Raw genomic sequence first — 27327 nt, 5'->3', positions numbered from 1 at the left:
GAGAAAGAAAAAGGGGCCGGGGTGGGAGACAGAGCATCATTAAGTATCTGGAGAATGAGTATTTAAACCTAAGCAGATAAAAATCAAAGTCAATAGATAGATTCCTAAAAAACCACTCAGGGAGCTGTTGGCACCTTCAGTCCCCACCAGCCTATATCATGATTGAGTTCATTAGCATGTGAATTGAATTTGTGGATGAACTGGGATTCCAGGGCTTCTCTGTGTATTTGGCTTGTAGAGCTGGTTTGTGACAAGACAGCTACTTGCAGGTCTGTCAGACTGTGGTTAGGCAAGCTGAAATGCTCACCAACAGAGTGCTGTATATTCCCCTTACCTATATCCGATTTGTGTCCATTGATTCTGTTCCCAGGCAGGGGACAGATTTTCTGATGGGGAGAGGTGGGCAACAGAGAAGGCAGATGATCTCAAGTATTGCAATGGTTTCTGCGGTAGATATACTGGGTGCCTATTCTGAAAACTGGGGTGAGCCTTCTATCCCTCTGTTCAAGCTGAAGCAAAATGCAGGACAATATAGCACTTTAAAGACTAACAAGATGGTTTATTAGATGATGAGCTTTCGTGGGCCAGACCCACTTCCTCAGATCAAATAGTGGAAGAAAGTAGTCACAACCATATATACCAAAGGATAGAATTTAAAAAAATGAACAAATATGAAAAGGACAAATCACATTGCAGAACAGAAGGGGGATGCGGGGGGGTGGGAAGGGGGAGGAAGGAAGGTAAGTGTCTGTGAATTGCTGATATTAAAGGTAGGGAGAGTGGGATGTTTGTGAGTTAATGGTATTACAGGTGATAATTGGGGAAACTGTCTTGGTAATGGGTGAGAAAGTTCAAAGACTTGTTAAGTCCCTGTTGGTAAGTGTCGAATTTTAACATGAATGACAGTTCAGAGGATTCCCTTTCAAGTGCAGATGTAAAAGGTCTTTGTAGCAGAATGCAGGTGGCTAAGTCATTTAGAGAGTGTCCTTTCTGGTTAAAGTGGCAAGAAACTGTTTTCTCTTTGTGATCTTGTCTGATATCTGTTTTGTGGGCATTAATCCTTTGGCGAAGTGTCTGAGATGTTTGTCCAATGTACATAGCAGACGGACACTTTCGGCACATGATAGCATAGATTATATTTCTGGATGCGCAGGAATATGTGTTCTTGATCTTATAGCTCACTTGGTTAGGTCCAATAATGGTATCAGCAGAATGAATATGTGGACAAAGCTGGCAGCGGGGTTTGTTGCAAGGGAAGGTACCAGGGTTGGTATTAGTGTGGTATGTCCTGTGGTGGTTGGTAAGAATCATCTTGAGGTTAGGTGGTTGTCTATAGGAGACTATGGGTCTGTCTCCCAGAGCCTCTTTGAGTATGGTATCCTGTTCCAATATAGGCTGTAGTTTATTGATAATGTGTTGGACAGGTTTAAGTTGGGGGTTGTAGGTGATGACAAGTGGTGTTCTATTGTTGGTTTTCTTGGGTCTGTCTTGAAGTAGATGGTTTCTAGGTATTCGTCTGGCTCTTTCAATTTGCTTTTTTGTTTCTCTGGGTGGGTAGTTGAGATTTATAAATGCTTGGTAGAGATCCTGAAGCTTCTGGTCTCTGTCAGTGGGGTTAGAGCAGATGCGGTTGTATCGAAGGGCTTGGCTATAGACGATGGATCGTGTGGTGTGTTCTGGATGGGAGCTGGATGCATGTAGGTAACTGTATGAGTCAGTGGGTTTTCTGTAGAGAGTGGTGTCTAATTTTCCATTGTTGATTTGTACGGTGGTGTCCAGGAAGTGGATCTCTCGTGTAGAATGGTCCAGGCTGAGGTTGATGGTGGGGTGTAGGTTGTTGAAATCTCTGTGGAATATCTCCAGTGTTTCTTGGCCATGTGTCCAGATCATAAAGATGTCATCGATGTACCGTAGGTAGAGGAGGGGTGAAAGGGGACGGGAGTTGAGGAAACGTTGTTCTAGGTCAGCCATAAAGATGTTAGCATACTGTGGGGCCATGCGTGTACCCATGGCTGTGCCGCTGATCTGGAGGTATAAGTTGTTCTCAAACCGGAAATAATTGTGGGTGAGAACAAAGTTACATAGGTCTGCTATCAGGTTGGCAGTAGTGTCCTCTGGGATAGTGTTTCTAATTGCTTGTAATCCGTCTTCATGTGGGATGTTGGTATATAGAGCTTCTACATCCATGGTGGCAAGGATGGTATTATTGGGGAGGTTATCGATGTTTTGTAGTTTCCTTAGGAAGTCAGTAGTGTCTCGGAGATAGCTGGGGGTATTGGTTACGAAGGGTTTGAGAAGAGTGTCTACATAGCTGGATAGACCAGTAGTGAGCGTGCCAATACCAGAGATGATGGGACGTCCGGGGTGCCCAGGTTTATGGATCTTGGGAAGTAGATAGAACAATCCTGGTCGGGGGTCAGAAGGTGATTCTGTGAGGATTTGTTCCCGAGTAGCTGTGGGGAGGCTTTTAAGGAGACAGTGTAGTTTCTTTTGGTAGTCCAAGGTGAACTGTCATTCATGTTAAAATTCGACACTTACCAACAGGGACTTAACAAGTCTTTGAACTTTCTCACCCATTACCAAGACAGTTTCCCCAATTATCACCTGTAATACCATTAACTCACAAACATCCCACTCTCCCTACCTTTAATATCAGCAATTCACAGACACTTACCTTCCTTCCTCCCCCTTCCCACCCCCCCGCATCCCCCTTCTGTTCTGCAATGTGATTTGTCCTTTTCATATTTGTTCATTTTTTTAAATTCTATCCTTTGGTATATATGGTTGTGACTACTTTCTTCCACTATTTGATCTGAGGAAGTGGGTCTGGCCCACGAAAGCTCATCATCTAATAAACCATCTTGTTAGTCTTTAAAGTGCTATATTGTCCTGCATTTTGCTTCAACTACCCCAGACTAACACGGCTACATTTCTATCTCTGTTCAAGCTGATATTTGTAGGGCTTCCTGTTGTGTGTAAGGAATAAATCCCTAGTGACACCAGGGTGGCCCTTAAATTATTCAAGGAATTGAATACTTTGTCATCCTATGTGGTGTTAGATGTGGTTCATGCAAGAATAAAGGGATGACACTTTTCCAGGTGAGGAAATTTTCTCTGACAAACGACTTTTCTTAGTTTGCCACATGGAGTTGAAGTCAAGCAGATGAGTGGTCTTTGCACTCAAAAAGGGCCAGCTTTTGGGAGTGTTTGGTTTTGGGCTTGCCTTTTGTTCAGTTTTGACTTTGACTTCTCTGATGTAGGTAGTCTGAATAGTGATGTAACACAGAAGCCTGTTGTCCTCTTCCAGGAAGTTATGCTACTAGACACCTGAGATGACTGTCCCCACTCAGGCCATTGTGGACAGGGCAACATGTTAAACCAGCACTGGCCTAGTTGCAGCTGTTGGCCCAATGCGACTAAAGTATCTTTTGTGGCAGTGTCTCAAGAGAGTGATCTCTGGTATCAGCTCCAGGGTTGCTCTCAAAAGATAGAGGAAAGGCATCTTTGATCAATGCCTTGGAGCAGGGTACTATCTAGTGCTGCTGAAGAAGAGACATGACAGTGCTATGGAGCGAGAGCTCAGATCCAATTCTCATGCTGGGCACTGCCTTGGTACAAATTATGTTCCCAGAGGGAATCTTGACAATTCTGAAAGAGCATACTCATGGCTTGTAAACGTCCAGTGGTTGGTGCTGGTGCCGTCACTGATGCTAGTGTTGATGCTTTTTTATTGTATTTTATTCCATCCTCAGATGCTCTTAACTTGGAGTAGCATAGATGTTTCTCCCTACAGGATGGTGTCTGATGCTTAGAGCTGTGTTTGAGCTCCACTTTCTTTTGGTCTTACTGTTCTGTCGGTGCACCATGTTGGCTCTGATGACTACATTGGAAGTACTGCTACCAAAGATGGGGTTTGTCAACATTGGTGCAGTGGTGACTGGTGATGTAAGATATAGTCAATATGAACATAACCAGTGCTAATTTTGGCATAATCTTCTTCCCTGCCATTCTTTCACTACTGGACTCTGTGATATGGAGCACTACCTAATGCTCATACCTAATGATGCTTCATACCTAATGATGACTTTCAGTTGCTCTTCGGAGGTGGCCATCCCCTACACCTCATGGAGTGCTCAAGTAGGTGTAGCTTCAGTCATGCATCCTTCGACTTGGAGAAAAGCATTTGGATACCAAACACCTATGAGGAATATGTTTCTCCCCCAGACAAAATAGACATCAATTGTGTACATCAAAATGGGGATGAATCTGTTACAGGACAGGCAAGGGTTAATCTGTGAAGGCATGGATTCTGCTATTAAAGTGCAGTTAGTGCAAAGTGCGCTAGTGAAAAAGGACACCTTACCCTGAGGCACCGAGGACTCAACGGTAATGATTTTTAAAGAAATGTGCAATGATTAGCACATGAATAGAAAGATTTCTTCACAGACTTGATTGAAAAGAAAGGATTTAAAGTAGGATTGCCAATTAATTACAGTTAACTCATGCAATTAACTCAAATTCATCACAATATTAAAAATTGTAATATCACATTAAGCAGCAATACCAATTGAAATGTATTAAATATTTTGGATGTTTTTCTACATTTTCAAATATATCGATTTCTATTGCAAGACAATACAGAAAGGCACAATACTTACTTTTTAAATTACAAATACACTGTAAATATAATAAGAAGTCATCTTTATTCACTTCATACTAGTACTGTAATGCAAATTCTATAATGAAAGGGCAACTTAAACATTCTACATTTGTGTTACAGAAGTGCACTCAAAAACAAAATAATGTAAAAACACGAGAGCCTGTAAATCCAGTCAATCCTACTTGTTCAGCCATCACTAAGAAAAATAAGTTTGTTTATATTTATGCAAGATAATGGTGTCCGCTTCTTATTTACAATGTAACCGTAAAGTGAAAATAGGTGCACTCATCGCACTTTCATAGCTGGAGTTACAAGGTATTTACATGGCAAATATATTAAATATTCATATTCCTCTTCATGCTTCAGCCACCATTCCAAAATACATGCTTCTATGTTGATAATGCTCATTAAAATATGTGTGAATTATATTTGTAACTGAACTCCTTGCAGGTAAATTGTATGTCTCCGATTCTGTTTTATACACATTTTGCCATATACTTCATGTGATAGTCACAGTTCATGTTCGTTTTAAATATACTTTCACACCAGATTTGACAAAACATAAAGAAGGTTCCAGGGTGAGATAGCTAAAAATAGATAAAGCACTCAACCCAAGGTTTAAGAATCTGAAGTGCTGTCAAAATCTGAGGATGGCGACGTATGGAGCAAGCTTTTAGAATTCTTAAAAAAGAAACACTACAATGTGGAAACTACAGAATTGAACCACGAAACCAGTAAGTCAATATCTGTTGGTAGTACCTGCCTTAGATTATGAAAATAAACATGCATTGGTCTGCTCTGTTTTGGATTGTTATTGAGAAGAACCCATCATCACCATGGACTCGTTCTCTGGAATGGAAAGCATGAAGAGACACGTGAATCTTTATACATGTGGCACAAATATATTGTAATGACAGCTAACAGTGAACTGTTCTCACTTTCAGCTAACATGGTAAAAAAAAAAGTGGGCAGCATTATCTCCTGCAAACTGTAATTAAGACTGAACAAGAAGGAGTGGACTTGTAGGCTCTAAAGTTTTATAATACAGTTTTATTTCTGAATGCAGGGTTTTGGGGGCGGGAGGGTTGCATAAATTTTACACTTTCATATTTTAAGTTTCATAATAAAAAGATTGCATTACAGTACTCGCATTAGGTGAACTGAAGGATAGGTTGTTGGTTTTTTTACCGTACAAGTATAAATACATATAAAGTAAGCACTGTGCACTTTGTATTCTTCATTCTAACTGAAATAAATATATTTGAAAATGTAGAAAACATCTAAAAATATTTAAATAAATATTTATTGTTTGATAGTGTGATTAACCGTGCAGCCACTTTTTAATCACTTGACAGTCCTAATTTAAAATCTCTAAGAAGAGTAACACATTGAACATTCACCGGATTTCTTCTTGCTGCCCTGGGCAATAAGAGAAACTGAAAGAGGGTTAACGTGGGATGTACTTAACGTGGGATGTGCTTAACGTGGGATGTACACTAGCATATTTGACGAACTTCAGTTTTTAAACTTCAGCAAGTGATATTTATAACAGGGGACTAAAGGATCTAAAAAAAGGACTGCTTGGCGGAGATGGAGTTCACCTTTCCAGGAGCGGGAAGGCCTTGTTTGGACACAGACTGGCTAACCTTGTGAGGAGGGCTTTAAACTAGGTTTGTCGGGGGCAGGTGAGCAAAGCCCACAGGTAAGTGCTGCATGTGCGGGACTGGGAGATGGGTTGGAAATGGGGGGGACTACGGCCTATAATGGCAAGGAGAAAGGAGGGTCAGGGAACAACAGGGAGGCAAGATCAAATCAGTATCTTAGATGCCTATATACAGATGCGAGAAGTATGGGTAATAAGCAGGAAGAACTGGAATTGCTAACCAATAAATACAACTATGATATCATTGGTATTACAGAAACCTGGTGGGATGGGACGCATGATTGGAATGTTGGTATGGAAGGGTACGGCTTGCTCAGGAAGGACAGACAGGGAAAAAAGGGAGGAGGGGTTGCCTTGTACATTAAAAATGTACACGCTTGGACTGAAGTGGAGATGAACGTAGGAGATAGCTGTGTAGAGAGTCTCTGGGTTAAGCTAAAAGGGGTAAAAAACGAGGGTGATATCATGCTAGGAGTCTACTACAGGCCACCTAGCCAGGTGGAAGAGGTGGATGAGGCCTTTTTTAAACAATTAACAAAACTATCCAAAGCCCAAGATTTGGTGGTGATGGGGGACTTCAACTATCCAGACATATGTTGGGAAACTAACACAGCGAGGCACAGGCTATCCAATAAGTTTCTGGACTGCATTGGAGACAACTTTCTGTTTCAGAAGGTTGAAAAAGCTACCAGAGGAGAAGCTGTTCTGGATTTGGTTTTAACAAATAGGGAGGAACTAGTTGAGAACTTGAAAGTGGAAGACAGTATAGGGGACAGTGATCACGAAATAATAGAGTTCATGATCTTAAGGAAAGGTAGGAGGGAGACCAGCACAATTGAGGTAATGGATTTCAGGAAGGCAGATTTTGATAAGCTCAGAGAACTTGTAGGTAAGGTCCCATGGGAAGCAAGACTGAAGGGAAAAACAACTGAGGAGAGTTGGAAGTATTTCAAAGGGATGTTGTTAAGGGCCCAAAAGCAAACAATTCTGCTGTGTAGGAAAGATAGAAAATATGGCAAAAGACCAGCTTGGCTTAACAAGGAGATCTTGCACGATCTCAAAATAAAAAAGGAGTCATATAAAAAATGGAAACTAGGACAACTAACAAAGGATGAATATAAGCAAGCAACACGGGAATGCAGGGGCAAGATTAGAAAGGCAAAGGCACAAAATGAGATCAAACTAGCTACAGGCATAAAGGGAAACAAGAAGACCTTTTATAAATACATTAAAAGCAAGAGGAAGACCAAGGACAGGGTAGGCCCACTGCTTAGTGAGGAGGGAGAAGCAGTAACAGGAAACTTGGAAATGGCGGAGATGCTCAATGACTTCTTTGTTTCGGTCTTCACGGAGAAGTCTGGAGGTGTGCCTAACGTAGTGAATACAAGCAGAGAGAGGGTAAGTTTAGAAGATAGGATACACAAAGAACAAGTTAAAAATCACTTAGGAAAGTTAGATGTCAGCAAGTCACCAGGTCCTGATGAAATGCATCCCAGGATACTCAAGGAGCTGATAGAGGAGGTATCTGAGCCTTTAGCTATGATCTTTGAAAAATCATGGCAGACAGGGGAGATTCCAGAAGACTGGAAAAGGGCAAATATTGTGCCCATCTATAAAAAGGGGAATAAGAACAACCCAGGAAATTATAGACCGTGTCCCAGGGAAGATAATGGAGCAGGTAATTAAGGAAATCATATGCAAACACTTGGAAAGTAATAAAGTGATAGGGAATAGCCAGCATGGGTTTGTGAAGAACAAGTCATGCCAAACTAATCTGATAGCTTTCTTTGATAAGATAACGAGCCTTGTGGATAAGGGAGAAGCGGTGGATGTCATATACCTAGACTTTAGTAAGGCATGAGATACGGTCTCGCATGATATTCTTATTGATAAACTAGGCAAATATAACTTAGATAGGGCCACGATAAGGTGGGTGCATAATTGGCTGGATAACCGTAGTCAGAGAGTGGTTGTTAACTGTTCTAAATCCTGCTGGAAAGGGATAACAAGTGGAGTTCCTCAAGGGTCTGTTTTGGGACCTGTACTGTTCAATATCTTCATCAATGATGTAGATATTGGGATAGAGAGTACGCTTATTAAGTTTGCAGATGATACCAAACTGGGTGGGGTTGCAACTTCTTTGGAGGATAGGGACATAATTCAAAATGACCTTAGCAAGTTAGAGAAATGGTCAGAGGTAAACAGGATGAGGTTTAATAAAGAGAAATGCAAAGTGCTCCACTTAGGAAGGAACAATCAGTTCCATACATACAAGATGGGAAGCGACTGTCTAGGAAGGAGCATGGCGGAAAGGGATCTAGGGGTCATAGTGGACCACAAGTTGAATATGAGTCAACAGTGTGATGCTGTTGCAAAAAAAGCAAATATGATTCTACGTTGTATCAACAGGTGTGTTGTAAGCAAAACTCGTGAAGTCATTCTGCCGCTCTACTCTGCACTAGTTAGGCCTCAGCTGGAGTACTGTGTCCAGTTCTGGGCGCCACATTTCAAGAAAGATGTGGAGAAATTGGAAAGGGTACAGAGAAGAGCGACAAGAATGATTAAAGGTTTAGAGAACATGACCTATGAAGCCAGGCTTCATGAACTGGGCTTGTTTAGTTTGGAAAAAAGAAGATTAAGGGGGGACATGATAGCGGTTTTCAAATATCTAAAAGGGTGTCACAAGGAGGAAGGAGAAAATTTGTTCCTCTTGGTTTCTGAGGACAGGACAAGGAGTAATGGGCTTAAAGTGCAGCAGGGGAGGTTTAGATTGGACATTAGGAACAAATTCCTAACTGTCAGGGTGGTCAAATATTGGCATAAATTGCCAAGGGAGGTGGTGGAATCTCCCTCTCTGGAGATATTTAAGAACAGGTTAGATAGACATCTGTCAGGGATGGTGTAGGTGGAGCTTGGTCCTGCCTTGAGGGCGGGGGGCTGGACTCGATGACCTCTCGAGGTCCCTTCCAGTCCTATGATTCTATGAATAGTAATCACAACACACCATGGATTTCACTGCTTTAGCACTCAAAAAGCTGTTTCACAGAGTTAGTTACTGGGAAACTTTGCACTAATTAAGTAATTCCAGAGAAGAAAAAGGGTAAACAATATTTTGCACTTGCTTGATAGATCCCTAATCTCATGGTCTTCAATGGATACTTGTACTCAAAAGGAGTTACTCCCACAGTATCTTTCATCCAAGGATCTCAAAATGCTTTAAGTATTATCAGAGTTTTACAGATTGCAAAACTGAGGACCACAGAGGTTAGATGATTTGTACAAGGTCACATAGCCTGTGGCAGAGCTGAGACCAGAACTTAAGTCTCCTGATTGACAGTTCCATGCTCTAGCCACAAAACAAGAAAGCCTCACTTATGAGTAAATTAGATGTAAGCAAATAATATGACCCCTTCCCTTCCCTCCCTACCTCTTTTCTGGCTTTTCTCTCTGTCTTCTCTCTAAACTCCTTAAAAGAAGAGTAAGATGGTTTTATGATTAAGATTTGATGCAATATAAACTACAGATTACTTCTCTTACTGCAAATAACATTTTGTCTCTTGTAGAAAGTAATATTTTCCTTTAAAATGTAATGTCACATACATGCATTTAATTGTTCAGCAACTGGAAAAAAACTACTAAAAATAAGAAAAACAATGTATCATATAAAAGCTTCTCCTATAGCACTGGGAGAAAGCTGCAATATCAGTCAATATACAAAACTCTCTTGCAGTGTCTGCCATAAGAGATGTTTTATGCAAATAAACAATACTGCCCTAAATAGATCTTTCAATTGTTATTAGAATCAAGAGATATAATAGTTCAGATCAAGGAAGAAAAGTTAAAATGAGGAATTTCCTACATTTTAATACAAGCTACTAAGGCCTAATCCTCCTAGCAGCTGGTGAAATTTTCTAATACATGGTAAACTATCTAATTCAAAGGTGCACAGATGCCTTCCTGTTTCATTCTGACAAAAACAAAAATTGAGATCAATGCCAAAGTCCACGTGGATGATGCCACATGTTACTTTAAAAAAATTAAATGTAGTTCTTTGTTTTAAAATATTGTGAAACTGTCCAATTCAAGTTATTTACATCCAGCATGTTTCCAATACAATATATTGAAATGTATGCTTGATTTACTTAAGTTTTAAGTGTTTTAAATTACTATGAAGTAAAAAAATGTTTAATATTGAAATTTTAATGGATAGGCCCTGTTAGTGCTGTATTATATAGCATATCGTAAGAGATAGGTGCATGCTATTTACGAACATTTTCTAATAATTTATAACATCATATGCTGCTTTAAATTCCTATTGGGGAAAAAGGAAATAAAGAGAACACATATTAAAAATGAACTGAAAATCAAAACAAGTTTTTAATAACCAAAGGGTTAGTTTTTGGTTGAAGATATTAAAGAAATTAAAAGGTGAAGAATGAAATGAATATATAAAGAAGAGTGAATATTCAGTGCTCTTTTTAAAAATAAATTACCAGCATGACGGGTTTCACCAAGAGGTTCAAGTTTTCGAAGTCTATTAACTTTGGGGGTTCCCCAGCCAACTAAAGAAAAACAAACACATTAAGAAGCATACCACTCTGTCAAAAGTGTATGGCATTTCACTGAAGAAAAGCTGGGGGAAGAAAGATCTTTCAGAGACAAGAACTTAACTGGGGATAGGGGAGGTATGCTTTATTGGTGTACTAGTGAATCCACTGAAAACAAATATTATTTAACATGTAATGTGAAGCATAGTGAAAAAACATTGTAGTATTTGGAAGAGATGCACTTACTGAATTTTCATGCACATTTGTTAAGAAACAAGACTAAACACTTGTGTCCCCAGATTTACACTTATAACCTAACATTAACTCCACACACCTCTACACCTTCCTAAAAGATTCCATCAACAAACAGATGCACATACTGAAAAAGATAACCAATTAAAAACTGGAAGAACAGTGCACTTTAATCAGATAGGACAAGCAGATAATCCTTAAAATTAGTACACCAAGCATTTCTAAATCATCTCTGCAATATTTTTGTATCTTTTTGTTCACTGTTGTAGGTACCACCATCAGTATATTTTTCCCTGCCACAGAAGTAATGTTCAAATTATACCGAAGTGTATGATTTCTACCAGCCATTTTGCATATTAATAACCAGATTTTTCATACTCAGCAAATTATGGGCTTTATCACTAAGCGTTCTTTAGGCTTTCTGGAAAAGAAGTAATGTAACTGTGTTTTCTCCAGTTGTTCCTACCAAAAACGCTCGCAATATGATAAGCAAGGTATCAGAAAGGTAACATTAATGAAATATAAATATGAACAGTTTATAAGAGGTTATTATTGATATATGTAGTTATACCAAATAAATTACCTCCAAATGGGGAGTTATTCAAGCACAGCTATATCTATATATTCCTCTTCTACAGCCATGCTGGTCAATATTCCCATATAGACAAGGCCTAATTAGGAAATGAGTAAATATACCCTGCAGGTTAACTTGCCCAGACTCACGGAAAATTTATTGAGAAAATGATAATTCTCAACAGCCACATACAAGTGGGGATCTACATGGGCAATTCTCAAAATAAATGAATCAAACTATGGTGAAAATCCTGTGTGAAAACTATTTTTCTCTGAGGGTAGGTATACACTAGCCCCCTAGTTCGAACCAGTGAGGCCAATGAGGGCGACCAACATTGCTAATGAAGCGTGGGATTTAAACATCCCACGCTTAATTAGTATATTCCCGGCTGGTCGCCATTTTGGAAACTGACTGGACTGAAGTAACTGCCCGTGTCTACACGTGGCAGAGAAGCAGGATTCTGCGATAAACCCCTTAGTTCGAATTAACTGTTAAACCTCATTCCATGAGGAGTAACAGTTAATTCGAACTAAGGGGTTTATCTCGGAATCCCACTTCTCTGCCACGTGTAGACACGGGCAGTTACTTCGGGCTAGTCAGTTTCCAAAATGGCGACTGGCCAGGAATATGCTAATTAAGCGTGGGATATTTAAATCCCACGCTTCATTAGCAATTTCGGTCACCCTCATTAGCCTCCCTGGTTTGAACTAGAGGGCTAGTGTAGAGGTACCCTGTGTGCTTAAAAAGCCTAATCTTTTAAGGGCCCAGCTTTCATGAAGTGGCACACTTACTAACTACATGAGATTAACTCACCTGGTGGAAGAGGTGGAGGTGGCGTTGGATTCTTGGGAACAGCTTCCTCTGAACTGACCGGTTCCACTCTGTGACTTCTTTTTAACTTTAATTTCTTTGTTTTCTTTTTACTATTATCTATACCAAATAGAAAGAAAACAGATCACAGACCACACATTAAGAACAGAATGTTGGCTATGTATGGTCAGACCAAAGATCCATCTAGCCTAGTAACTTGCCTTCTGATACTGGCCAGTGTCAGGTGCCCCAGAGGGAATCATCAAGGGATCCATTCCCTGTTGCTCATTCCCAGCTTCTGGTAAACAGAGGCTAGGGACATCATCATCCCTATAGGTAGGGCTCGACAATTAGTGTAATCTACTCGCTCGAGACGAGTAGATTACAAGCCGGCACAGCCGCACAGCATGGTAAGCACATGCACTGTGTCCGAACCGCAAAGCTGGTGAGCATAGCTCGCCGCCACTTGGCAAGCCCTGCCTATAGGTCCACCTTGGCTAACTGATGGACCTATATTCCAGAATTTATGTAGTTATTTTTGAACCCTGCTTTAGTCTTGTCTTCACAACATCCTCTGGAAAAGAGTTCCTCAGGTTAGCCATGTGTTGTGTGAAGAAATACTTCATGTTGTGTATTTTAAACTTATTAATTTGATTTGGTGATTCCTAATTCTTGTTTTATGAGAAGTAAATAGCATTTCCCTACTTTTTCTATACCATTTGTGATTTTATAGACCTTAAATCATCTCTCTCTCTCTCCCTGCCACTCCCTGGGTAGTCTCTCTTCCAAGTTAAAAGGTCCAAGTCTCATTAATCTCTCCTCATACAGAAGCTGTTCCACATCCCTATCATCTTTGTTGCCCTTTCCTGAACCTTTTCCAATTCGAATGTATCTTTTTTGAAATAAGGTGACCATATCTGCACACAGTATCCAAGACGTGGGCATACTATGGATTTATACAGAGGCACTATGATATTTTAGACCCCATCATTTAATGTAGGCAGTATGATAATTTAGACCCCATCATTTTATATTTATAGTTGGGATTACGTTTTCCAATGTGCATTACTTTGCATTTAACACTAAATTTCATCTGCCATTTTGTTGCCCAGTCACCCAGTTTTGAGAGATCCTTTTATAGCTCTTTCCAGACTGCTTGGGACTTCACTATCTTGAGAAGTTTTCTATCAACTGTAATTTTTGCCATCTCACTATTTACCCCCTTTTCCAGATCACTTATGAATATGTTGAATAGGACTGATCCCAGATCTGACCCCTGCGGGATTCCACTGGTTACCTCTTTCCATTTTGAAAACTGACCATTCATACCTACCCTTTGTTTTCTATCTTTTAGCCAATTTCCAATCTATGAGAGTTCCTTCTTATCCCCTGACAGCTTATTTTGCTTAAGAGCCTTTGGGGAGAGTTTACTATTAAGAATGAAATCTATAGTACTGTGTCCTTTTGATTACTATACATTTTGTGATGGATTGCTCTAAGTATTTTCATTTTGTATATAATGAACAGCAGTCTTGATGTGCTAAATAACCCATAGTGATGAATGGGAGGGATAATACCCTTTTCTGGAAATTCAAGGCATTCAGTTAACTAAAGTCTTTTCACAGTGGTTAACTCTTAAGACCTAACCCTGCCTTGTCTATAAGTGTTGAAACCACAGACACTGGATCCTATAGTCCCCAGGAATGCTAAGGAATCAGAAAGTGAGTTGGCAGGAGGCCAGGAGAGCCAATGGAAACAGACTGAGTTTTTGAACTGGAAACAGACACCTCCTTCCTGTTAGTTTGTGACCAGAGTTGGGAGACATGATTTAAGGCAGAAACGTAGGCATGGAGAATCTAGCGACATCCCTTTCTAGGGAAGGACTAAATCTTGGAACAAATACGTGAGTAGAACAGGGAATGTTTAGTCAGGCGTGATCAGGTTATTTTATTTATTTTGGGGTTTGCTGGATTGATATATGCTTAGCACAGAGAACTACCCCCTCACACTAACTTTTCAAATTGAATTCCAGGGAAGCAATTCTGTGTTTTAATCCTTTTTCAATTAGTTGTTCTGTAATACCTAGCAACCAAGTAAAGTTTCATAAAGTCTGTTTTCTTTGATTTGTTAATAAAAATAATCCTTACCATTATAGGATTCCTGTGTCCTAGAGGGCAGGAGATTCTGTGTGCATATGCCTAAGACTGCAAGCCATATTAATAGGAGAAATAACAGTTTTTCAAGCTCTCTCCAAAGGAAGGGATAAAGACCTCAAGGGGATCCCAGAGGAAGGAATTCCCAAATATGCCGCCTTAGGTTGTCAATCCAAGGCCAGGGAATCTGTAACCTTGGGGAGTTTTAGCACAAGCCTTTAGTGGCAAGGTATTTTTAAAGTCTCTTGCAAGCCCCTCATCATCTGCACTTTAAGTGCCAGAGTAGGGAACAGCCTTGACACACATACAACTGACTTTTAAATGTTATTATTGTAAATAATCATGTATATGTAAGGCCCAAAGTTTGTCTTTAGATAGGTGAGTACAACTCAATGACAGTGGTTTAGGATTTGAAGGTACTGATAAAAATGATTTGATTAAGACTGGATAAGACTGATGAATACATTTACTCTTGGTTGAATTACGACATTCCTTTGTATAGTACCAATTGTGCATTTGTAGCCTTCATTTATTTTTGATATGGCAGACAAAGTCACATAGACATACAAAAGAGTAAAAAATAAGAATCAAATTAAATATAACAGTTGTAGTTATGACATTAAACTGGCTATATTCAAATTAGAGTTATCACCTGATTCAAGGCATTCTGAGGTTTGTTGGTCACCCTCTTCTTCACGCTCCAACTGCTGTGTGAGTGCAGATTTGAATGTTTCCATCAGTCTATAATCGTTTGTTTTTTGGCTACAGCTGCTTGTCAGGCTGTGTGTGTCCATTTGCTCCTGCCCTGTTTCAGATTTCAGTGCAATGGTATCCTTTTCAATGTCCATTCTCTGCCTCTTCTCTTTTTCAATTATTTTTTCATTCTAGCAAAAATAGTACAAGATATTATTTTAACAAAGTTGTGTCAGAAACTGCTCTAAAGTGATAACATCCTAAACACGAAGATAGATGCCGATAAACCATTTAAAAAAAGTCAATCTCATGTGTAGCTAATTAACAAGCTTCAAGAATGTAGAAAATTGGAAATAAACCCCCAAATTTCTTAAGATATTGCTCAAGATTTATCCTAAGGAAAAAAACACCAAAAGCGATTTTTTTTTAAGTGAAGGGTCTGATATTCTGACACATCTGGCACCTGTTCTTCACATGAGACTCCCCCAAGCACTTCAAGCACCTACAAGTGTGGATCACTCGTAGGTATAGGTTTGAAGCCTGAGCATCAGGGCATGCACAACACAAGAGCAAAGAAGTCCCTCAATGACAGGGACTATTTATACTATGAACATACCACAACTACATAAATTATTCACATTAAACTAAAAATGAAGTTAGAGTCCAAAACCAAGAAAGACTTGCTAGTGCAAGAGGTACCATTTGGACAGCCGTCATGGGTGATAGGAAAGAACCAAGAGGGTATGTGGCTGGAAGCACCCATTATAGTTCAAAGGGTGCTAGAGCTGGCTTGACAGATACCCTGAGGGACAACATCTCTGGCAATAGTCAATGTGTCATGCACACACCTAATATGGAATGAACCTGAACAAACACCTAAAGAAGAAAAGATTTTCAAGATGAAAGCTATCACAATGGGTATGCAACTTTATAGACTAACAAAACTCTCAAGAGCCAAGATTTATATTACTATGCAGACATAAGGGTAGGTCCAACATGACTGACATCTGTAAATATTCGTACCTCCATGATTACAGTAGATATTGGCTGGAAAGGATTGCCAGAAATTGGTTCAGAGTCAACCTCCTTAGATATACTTCTTCCTTCACATTCAGTTTCTTTTCTCTCGTTCTGTTCTCTATTTTTTGTTAAAAAGACAAAAGAATTTTGAAGCAACAGAATCAGAAATATTAGAACATCTAATTTTCCCCAAATCCTGCAAATTGTTTTTTAAACAATATGTCTGTGTGTTTTGAATATCATACTCTAAAAAGATAAAAGTTCTGAGCTAACCTACAATAATAAAGGTAATTATTTTATGTAGTTAGTTTTCAATTATAAACCTAAATGACTTTGGGCCAGGCTATCTCCCTCTTTACAACATACTGCCAGAGTTATGATCTGCAGAATTACTGATGATCGATTTTCCTCTACAAGCTACAAATGGGGCTGCTAGCAGGATATTCCAAAGAGGTTACATGTGCTGTTGGCTCTGCAATACAAAGCTTAAATAACCTGCAGAGCCTATAGCAGAGCCTCCCTGGGAACAGGCCAGAGTTTAATCAATGACATTATTTATCTGCAAACACCTGGAAGATAATAAGGTGACAGGTAACAAGTAGCATGGATTTGTAAAGAACAAATCATGTCAAACCAATCTGATAGCTTTCTTTGATAGTATAACGATAGTCTTGCGGATAAGGGAGAAATAGTGGACGTGGTATATCTAGACTTTAGAAAAGCATTTGATATGGTCTTTCATGATATTCTTATCAATAAACTAGGCAAATATAACTTAGATGGAGCTACTAAAAGATGTGTGCATAACTGATTGGATAATTGTTCTCAGAGAGTAGGTATTAACAGTTCACAATCATGCTGGAAGGACCTAAGTGAGATTCCAAAGGGGTCTGTTTTGGGACCAGTTCTGTTCAATATCTTTGTCAACAATTTAGATACTGGCATAGAGAGTACGCTTATTAAGTTTGCAGATGATACCAAGCTGGGAGGGGTTGTAAGTGCTTTGGAGGATAGGGTCATAATTCAAAATGATCTGGACAAACTGGAGGAATGGTCTGTGGTAAAAAGGATGAAGTTTAATAAGGACAAATGCAAAGTACTCCTCTTAGGAAGGAACAATCCATCTGACACATACAGAATGGGAAGCAACTATCTAGGAAGGAGTACTGCAGAAAGGGATCTAGGGCTCATAGTGGAGCACGAGCTAACTGAGTCAACAGTGAGATGCTACTGCAAAAAATGCAAACAAGATTCTGGGATGCATTAACTAGAGTGTTGTGAGCAAGATGCAAGAAATCATTCTTCCACTCTACTCTGTGCTGATTAGGCCTCAATTGGAGTATTGTGTCCAGTTCTGGGCACCACATTTCAAGAAAGATGTGGAGAAATTGGAGAAGGTCCAGAGAAGAGCAACAAAAGTGATTAAAGATCTAGAGAATATGACCTATGAAGGAAGACTGAATGAATTGGGCTTGTTTAGTTTGGAAAGGAGAAGACTCAGAGGGGACATGAGAGCAATTTTCAGGTGTCTAAAAGGCTGTCACAAGGAGGAGGGAGAAAAAAATTTCTCCTTAGCCTCTGAGGATAGGACAAGAAGCAATGGGATTAAACTGCAGCAAAGGAAGTTTAGGTTGGACATTAGGACAAACTTCCTAACTGTCAGGGTGCTTAAACACTGATGCAAGTTGCCTAAGGAGGAAATCTGGAGATATTTAAGAGCAGGTTAGACAGACATTTATCAGGGATGATCAAGACAGTGCTTGGTCCTGCCATGATGGTAGGGGACTGGACTTGACCTCACGAGGTCCCCATGTAGGTCTAGTGTTCTATGATTATCCGATAAGCATCAAATTTATTGGTTAACCAGTAAAACTCTAGCATTCCTAATTCCTAGTAAGGGCTCTGGAATGTGCTCGTGTGCTTTAACTCAGATTTGTCCATTTTCACAGTGTCCTTTCTGAAGGTCCCACTTATTTCCCATGGCCTTTAAACATGAGTTTAGGGAGAATGAAGCATTGGCCAACATAATGGGGTATTATCTATACTTAGAAAAATTGCTAGAAAAAGGGACTTATACTACATTAAATCCTTACAATTTATCTAGGATTACTTTTCCTTGGATTTCCTGCATACTAAGATAAATGGGGGACTGCTTCTGACAACTCAGCATTGGTACTACAGCACTACATCTCACAGAAGCCATTCATGGTTATTTCTAACTCACTAAAGTCTTGTATGGGCAGCTTGGTGGTTTACTTTGATTTATAATCATCTGAACAACGCACATACAATGCAACGCCTGAAAACAGGTTTACTGCTGAGCAAAACTGATTAAACAAGTTCTCTGGCAGATGCATTCTGAAGTATCTGCACTTTGAGAGAACTGTTGGGGAGACCTGTCTGAATGGAACGGCAGTAATCTATCAGGGAAGATATTATAGACTGATACAGAATTCCATCTGAGTTATGAATACTTACAAATATCTCATGATATAAGATTTATCTGATGCAAACAGACAAATGAACGTTACAGAACTTAAATCTGAACCCACAAGTGTTGTTGGAAATAATCTGAGAAGGCAGCCTTACCCACAAAGGCACTTTAAATTTACCAGCTCCCCTTTCTCCAATAGCTATTGGTCAATTAAAAACATGGAATCCATACCTCTGAGACACCATTTCTTGTAACCCATTACCTCTTCCAGACAGATGAACATGACAAAATCAAAGGCCCAATCAACACATAAAACTATGCCAGTTTAACTAACGGTATGGTTTTACATCAGTTTTGTGTGACCAATTAATTCAATTTAAGCCTTGCTTATGCTGATTTAACTTAATATATTGTAATATAAATTATTACACCAGAGTTAAATCAAATTAACAGTGTCCAACAATGTTCCCTGTATTTTTTCAATCCACGTGCGGAATACAATTTGTTAAGTGCACTGAGGCATGTGTGAACGTGCACCACCAGTAGAAACACATGCTACTGGCTGCGGGCGTTCTGCTAATCAGATGGGCGGCATTTGACTCTCTCCTGGGTGGCTACCCAAACACTCAAATTACAGGGAACACTGGTGCACAAATAGGGTTCTGGACCGGTTTAATTAAAATGAAAAGGCCTTTATATATGGCATACATTTTAGGGCAGTGATGGGCAACTAAGGCTAGTGAGTGGTTCACATAAGTGGCCCCTCAAGTCTGTCATAACAAAGACAGTCTCACAGCGTTGGATAGTTTTGCTAACTGTGCTTACATACTTAAAATTTGCGAGGAGTGCTGAATGAACTATAGCAGCGTTTCAACTGGATGCAGAGGAAGCACAGGTCTCTCAACTTTGTGTGCAATCAGCACACACCTGACTTCATATGCATGTCACTTGAGTAACACCACTATGCAGATGGAAAAAAACTATGCAGATGGAAAGCAGCAGAATCTGGTAACCCTGTGCATGGGCAATGGTAAATAAAACGTCTCGCTGGTCACACAAGGCCTATCCGCCACATGTTGCTCGCTGCTGTATTAAAGGCTAGACACTGGAGGAGATGGAAGTCATGCATTTTAGGAGCACCTTTAGAGGGATATTCCCAGTTGGGCAATTTACATAATCTGTAAGAGGTGCCAAGACTGACTGCCAATGGCAATCGAGAGCTTTGAAGAGAGGTAATAAATCCTTGCATTGCTTCCCTCCTCCCTTTATTGGGTATTTTCATGGAGGCTTATATGATGGTAAATAAAGTAGCAACAACTTTGCCAAAAAAAAAAGTCACCTGTCTTTCTCTGTCCTCACAGGCCTTCTGCTATTTACAGATGGATTGAAAAGTTTATTTTAGTTACACTGCTACAACTTGTGATAGAGTAGACCCAAAAGCTACCCTTGCATCAAACAACAGAATCTATTTAGGGTACCCCAGTCAAGTAACAGTAGTGACTCTGTTAACTCTAGCTATTGCCTGTCTGCCATTGACAGCACTCACAGATCATCCTAGAGAAGATGGTCTCAAAGTTGCATGTCAAGCAATTTGTTTTCGGTTCTAACAAACAAATAACTTGACTAGTCTGTTTCAGGTCTTTTCTTATAATATTAAAGAACTTTTATTTTGTAGTGAGTATTCAAGAATTTGAATAATTAACATGACTATTTTATACATGCAAACTCCTCATTCAGAGGAAAGAGCCAAAGATGGTAGAATACCTTTCTTCTCGTATTTTCCTTACTCGTTCAGCTCGTTCTCGTTTCTCTTGTTCCTCATATGCTTTTTGCTCTGTTGTGTCTTTTTGGACGCGCTCATTTAAGGCATCAAAATCTTTTGCTATAGTATGTAGCAGCCAATACAGACCTTTCCTTATAGATTTGTCAACTTTTTTCCCATATCCCATGACAGCCGAGCAAGGCTCCTGTAAATTTAAAAGAGGAAGTATAAAAAAAGGGGGGGAGGGGGAGAAGGGAAACTTCAGTGAGTGCAAGGGCCCTCCGTACTTCTGAAAAAATAGTCATTACAGTTCCATCTGTGAAAACCAGTACTCTCTGGTCCAGCAACATCTGTGGCCTGGCAAGACCATGGATGCTCCTGGACCAGACAGTTCTGGAGCCTAATAGCAGGAGGGCCAGGATTAGTAGGGCTGGAGGAGCCTCACAGCAGTGCTGGGCCAGTGACCAGAGAATCCCAACAGCCCATGGCAGCACTGAGCTGGGGGCTGGGAAATTCTAGGTGCCGGCAGGAGCACAAGGTTGGGAGCTGGAGAACCCTGGGTGCATGTAGCAGTGCAGGGTTGGAGGCCAGAGAAACCCAGCTGCCTGCGGCAGTCCACAACAACAGAGAACTGGAGAATCCTGACAGCCAGAGGCAGTGCGGGGCCAGAGAAGCCCCACCACCTGTGACAGCACAGTGCTGGGGAAAATCTGGCCACACGCAGCAGCGTGGGCCAGGGCCAAAGAACCCCAGCCGCCAAAGGTAGCCTGGGGTAAGGGCCAGCAGCAGCAGAACAGGGGAGAGAGGGTCAGAGGCAGGGGGCTGTCTGGCTCAGGAGTTGTGGCAGAGGATATATCCCCTGATCTGGCAAATTCTGTCATTCTGGACTGGCCAGCTCACAACCATGCCAGACCAGGGACGCCCAACCTGTATATCATTTCAGAACATTGTACCCCATTCCTGGCCACAGCTTCCAAATAGGATTCTGAGTGGGGAAGGGGGCACGGACAAGTTCCATTACATGAGAGACTACATGCTGAATCTCTCTCTAGTCTTCACCCTCAGGACCTGACCGGTGTCAAACCACAGGAGGTCAATATTGTCCAGCAGCATTACCAACACTCCTACTTCTTACGGGCCTATTAGAGGACATTTGGGGGTAAATTAGAGCTAAAAAACCAGCACAGAAAACTGAGCGCCAGGACTAGTGGTTGTAAAAAAAAAACAAAAAAAAACCCATCTTCATGGGACCACAGGGAACTTGGCCACATCTATGATAAGTGACCATCCGGCTAAGTAAAAACATGCTGGACAATGGATGTTGCCTGACCAGAGGTTCAACCTGCAGTTATATTTGAGAAGGCCAGTTAGCCCTGGCTAGGATTCTGTTCTTTGTGAATGCTTCTTTACTGGCAAATTGGACTAAGACCAACTCCATCATCAATTTGTTTCACAAAAAGATCCAGTTTTTAGATGGCAACTCCATTTGAAGAGGTTAAGCCTAACAAAACAAACATGGGTCCAAAATCTTATTTGGAAACAGTATTTCAATTCCAATAACAATCCAACATCTGAATAGTTTCCTCTTTTGGTTTTAACAAGAATTGCACCTAACAATATTGGCTGACCAAATGATCTTTAAATCAAGTTAGAATGAATCATTTTAAATAGACTATTGATTAATCATGTGATGAATTCAAATTAATCATGATTAATCAACAATTGTAATTGCATTTTTAAACAACAGAATACAAATTGAAATGTACTAAATATTTTGGATGTTCTTCTACGCTCAAATATGGTTATTTCAATTACCAGGGCTAGCCAAGCAGCGGCGAGCCCCACTCGCCAGTTGCGCGGTTTCGCGCATTTCTGCGTTCTGCACATGCACATATCACTCTGTGTCGGCTCTTCTGGATTGTAATCTACTCGCCATGTGTGAGTAGATTACATTATTTGTCGAGCCCCGTCAATTACAACACAGAATACAAATCTACAGTGCTCACTTTGCATTTTTATCACAAATACTTGCACTATAAAAAATGATAAAAGAAATTATTTTCAATTCACCTCACATAAGTAATATAGTGCCATGGGAATTCCTATTCTCACTTTCAGATGACATTGTAAATGAGAAGCCGGCAGCATTATCTCCTGCAAATGTTGTTTTTCTCAGCAATTGGCTTAATAAGAAGTAGGACTGAGTGGACTTGTAGGGGCTAGTCTTTTACATTGTTTTATAATTTTAATATAATTTCAAACTGGTTCTGCAAATACAGCCTGAGACTATGTATAAATGGGGCCCTAGAAAAGATTTCTCCTGGTCAGGCAAGAGGCACAAAGGCAAGGTGAGACCTGGGACTGTTTGCACCGCATACACACATATTGTATTTTTGCTGGGATTAAAGGATCACAGTAATAGCACCTCTCTCAAGAATTACATTTATATTAATAAAAACTGTAAGATATACTTACGATCTGACACAAGCATTTATGTTCATTGACAAGTTTCTCCAGGGATAAGCACTCAATTACATCTGCTTCTGCTAATGCCCCTTCTCGGTCCTGCTTATTTGCCAGTCTAAGAAAAAATAACCAAAACTGAGAAGGCAAGAAAAGGTACATATCACTCTGTTCTAGAACAGTGTCAAGCAGGTTAAAAAAATTATGACTCTGGTGTTATCATCTCAATAAAAAAGCAACTCTTATTCTATAGGTTTTAAACTTTCTAAGAGCTACACATATATCAATCAGCACAATGCATCTATGAGTTAGGTAACTATCTTTTACAAAAGGGTAAACAGGTTGAGGGATAAAGCTATCTAAAGCCACATAGTAAAATCCGTGGCAGTCTCTGCATTAGAACTCAGGACTCGGTAACCCTTGCTCCCATCTTTGTTCCACTGGAATGTATATCAGGAACGGACACACTTTTTTACCTGAGAGCCCCATCAGGATATGAAAACTATATGAATAAATGCTCATGAAATCGGGGTTGAGGAGCAGAACTCCTGCTGGGAGTGCAGACTCTGGGGTGGGGCTGCAGAGGAGGACATTGGGTCACAGGAGAGTGCTCTGGGCTGGGACCAAGGGGTTTGGAGGGCAGGAGAGAGATCAAGCCTGTCAGGAGGCTGGGGCACAGGATGAGCCTTTGAGGTGCAGACTCCAGGCTATGCTTACCTCCTGAAGCAGCTCCCAGAAGCAGCAGCATTTCCCTGTTCCAGCCAGCTCCTATGTGGCTTTTTACCCTACCTCCCCTTTTCACAGGTGCTACCGCTGCACTCCCACTGGCCATAGTTCCCAGCTAATAGGAACTATGTGGGCGATGCTTGGGTCAGGAACAGTACATGTAGCCCTCGGGGTACCACTATGCATAGGAGCCAGAGGGGAAACATGCTGCTGATTCTGGAAGCTACATAGGGCCACAGCATGTGCAAAGCAGGGCAAGCCACCAATGCTGCTCCGCAGCGGGAGCTTGAGGACCAGATTGAGGTAAGCCACAGTCTGTCCACCACAATTTATATCAATGTTTGTCAACCTTTTTGATACAAGAGACCTGTTTACTTCCTTCCTAAACTGTGTCAGGGAGACCTCTCAGGGAACTGTGGCAACCCACAGACGGACTATTCAGCAACACTGCTTTACATCATGCTGCTTCATGCTTGAGACAATACCAGGTTGTCCTGCACTCCAGTATTTCACCTTCTGAAGACCCATGACTTGAAAGCTAAATCAGTGGTCTCTAACCTTTTAAAGCACAAGATCACTTTTTTAATTTAAGTGCAATTGAAGATCTACCTCACACCCAAATACTCTTGCCCCACCTTCTTTGTGCCCCTTCCCCCCTGCTCACTCCGTCCTCTCTCCCCCCTCCTCCCTCACTTTCACCAGGCTGAGGCTAAGGTGCAGACTCCGGTCTTGGGTTAAGGGATCTGGAGTGAGAGAGGGGCTCTGAGCTTGGGGCAGGCAGTTGGGGTGCAAGAGGGATTCTAGGTGCAGGCTGTGGGAGAGTGTTGGGATGCAGAGGTGCTCGGAGCTAGGGCAGGGACTTGAGGTGCAGGAGGGGGTTCATGATTGGGTAGGGTTTCGGGATGTGGGCTCTGGCTGGGCCCTGCTGACCTCAAGTGGCTCCTACGTGGTGGTGCAGTGGGGCTAAGGCAGGCTCACCTCTGCCTTGGCCCTGCACCACTCCCAAAAGCAGCCAGCAAACTCCCTCCATCCGAAGCCTTGTTGTGTCCCCTTTCTGCTCTGTGGAGATGGGATAGAGTGGGAGAGGGGGCATCCTGACTTCAGCACTCTCCTCTCCCTCCCCTGCCCAGCAAGCAGGAGGCTAGGAGCTGTGCAGCAGTGCGGGGAGAGGCAGCTATGTGTTGGCACTTGATAGCCTCTTGGCTGAACCAGTCAGGATCACCTGTCAGAGGCTCCAAGATCTACCAGTAGATCCCGATCTACTGTTTGGTGACCACTTCTCTAAATGGTTACAGCAATTCGGGATAGCTCCAACTCTGATTTCCTCAGCAAAAGACAACTAGTACACTATAGAGAGCCATAATTATTAATAGGAATTATATTTATATTACAGCAGTACCCAGCTTCTCTAGTCTGAACTGGGGTTCTATTGTACTAGAAGATGTACGAAGGAAGGTAGTTCTTTCTCAAAGAGAGTTTACAATCTAAAGTCTTAAATCCTGCAGGCTACTCCACATGGACAAAACCCTGTGCTTGAAAGGAGTTTGTAGAATCATGGGACCAAAATACATGTGACAACCAGAGTGTATGGGAGCAAGGCATAGAATAAAAACCACACAACTGACAAAGTAACTACTACTCTTGATAAGGTGCCATCAGGTTGGTCAATTTCTTATAGATATTGCAGCAAAGATAGGCCCTGTAACAGGGTCAGGCCAAAGGGCTACAAGAAGACGGATACAGGACAGATGCATTCGCTCCAGATTAAACAAGTCCCTTTTCTGTGGGTAAACTAACAGGAGCTACTCCAAAGCAATCAAATCACCTGCAGTCAATCATGAACTTGCTACAAACAATTAAGGACACCTGGAGCCAATTAAGAGCCAGCTAGTACTGGTTAAAAAGACTTCTCAAGTTAGTTGACAATGCCCAAGAAGCGGGAGTAAAAAGGCATGCTCCTGGAGGACTGGGAGCAGGGGTCTACAGACCTCCTCTGAAGTTTGAGCCCCTGTATTTCATACTTGAGGTTTGCTTAAAGTGCCACAGAGAAAGCTCTTAACTGCAACAGAGCCTGTGCTGCTCCCAGATTTGCCTTTGGGGCAGGGAGCTTGTTCATAAACAAAGAGGGGCAAAGTGATTATGATAACAAAAGGTGTCTCATTCAAGTAATTGAAGGATTGTTTGCTAATGAAAACATTGCCAGGTACTGAAAAGAGCTCCAAAGTGATCTGACAAAACTAGGTGACTGCACAACACAATGACAGGTAGAATTCAATATTGATAAATACAAAGTAATGCACATAGAAAAATATAATCCCAACTATACATACAAAATAATAGGGCCCAAATTACTACTCAAGAAAGACCTTGGGAACCATTGTGGATAGCACCCTGAAAATATTTGCTCAATGTTCAGTGGCAATCTAAAAACCTAAAAGATTCGGAATAATTAGGAAAGGAACAGATAATAAAATAAAATATCATATTGACTTTATATAAAATCATGGCATGCCCACATATCTAGTTGCCCTCTCTCAGGGATGGCCAACTAGTTAGACTCGAAGAGTCAAAATAGCAGTGGACAGAGTGCAAAGAGCCATGTATTATATATTTATTTTTATATATCTATATATAGAAAGATACAGTACACAAAATGTAGTGGTAAAAACAACATTATAAGACATTTCTGTCAAAAACCAATAAAAAGTCTCTAGTCACTTAAATTCACAGCCAGTGCATAGATCTGTAGAGAACTTGACAAGGAACAAACATCAAATTAAAAAAAAAAAAAAAAAAAAAAAAACTTTAAAAATACAATAATACTCTCTCACTTAAAAAAAAATCTCCACCATGTATTTTAAATTGAACACTACTGCCCTATTATGTCCTGTGAGTATTTTAAAATTAAACTGAACTGAGAACTAAATTAGGAGTATTTGAAGTGCTTGTTTCACTCCAGCTTATTGATCTCTGGTATGGTTTCCTCATTTTTTTTTTTACTTATGAAGATTATGGCTTTTCTATAGTTCTAAAAATGCAGGTCTGTCAGACTGCAAATATGAGAGGTTCAAAAACAATAAGGGAGAGATTCATGTCTCAGAATAATTGCTTTAGCCTGGCAAACAATAGCTTTTGAATTTTCCTTAAAGAGAAACAGTATAAAACAGGTACATGCTGATTCTTTTTTTGCCCTGAAATTTAAATATGACACCTGTGTTGGCTACCTTATTCTGCATCCACGAAGACTTTTGAGTTTAAGGTGCTTCCCTCCCCCCGCTCTAACCCAATGCCTCCCCCCTCCCCCAGAGCCAGGCACCTCCAGGCTCCTCCATTCTAATCCAATCCTCCACCTCTCTCCGAGAGCCAGGCACCCCCTCCCCCAACCCAATCCCTCTCTGCTCCCCCAGAGCCAGGACACCCGGCCGCCCCCCCGCCCCCCCCCCCCACACACACTCTAACCTAATGCCTGGGTCCCGGAGCCACCGCCACACTTCTCCCTCCAGGCGCTGGGCGCGTGTGCAGAACAGTCCAGGCGCGCAGCTCAGAAGCAGCAGGAGCCGCATTTCCTTA

The 27327-nt window shown here is 40.9% G+C and overlaps 1 protein-coding gene across 8 annotated transcripts in view; it reads right to left on the bottom strand.

Moving 5' to 3' along the window:
• Positions 1-27327, bottom strand: part of ARL13B (ARF like GTPase 13B) — a 101936-nt gene that overhangs the window by 4083 nt on the left and 70526 nt on the right. For 5 of the 8 annotated variants that reach the window (XM_075908887.1, XM_075908846.1, XM_075908842.1 and 2 more), the window contains 6 exons: positions 23044-23149; positions 20571-20773; positions 16376-16490; positions 15312-15543; positions 12510-12626; positions 10817-10885 (listed from right to left, as the gene is read on the bottom strand). In XM_075908887.1, the coding sequence (XP_075765002.1) occupies positions 10817-10885; positions 12510-12626; positions 15312-15543; positions 16376-16490; positions 20571-20773; positions 23044-23149 (842 nt within the window). Of the gene's footprint in view, positions 1-9750; positions 9790-10816; positions 10886-12509; positions 12627-15311; positions 15544-16375; positions 16491-20570; positions 20774-23043; positions 23150-27327 lie in introns of all 8 variants that reach the window. The other 3 variants (XM_075908894.1, XM_075908860.1, XM_075908853.1) reach the window with 2 other exon arrangements.

The sequence above is a fragment of the Pelodiscus sinensis genome, chromosome 1, assembly GCF_049634645.1.
Source record: "Pelodiscus sinensis isolate JC-2024 chromosome 1, ASM4963464v1, whole genome shotgun sequence".
Classification (NCBI taxonomy): domain Eukaryota; kingdom Metazoa; phylum Chordata; order Testudines; family Trionychidae; genus Pelodiscus; species Pelodiscus sinensis.
This window is presented reverse-complemented; position numbering and strand designations above follow the sequence as displayed.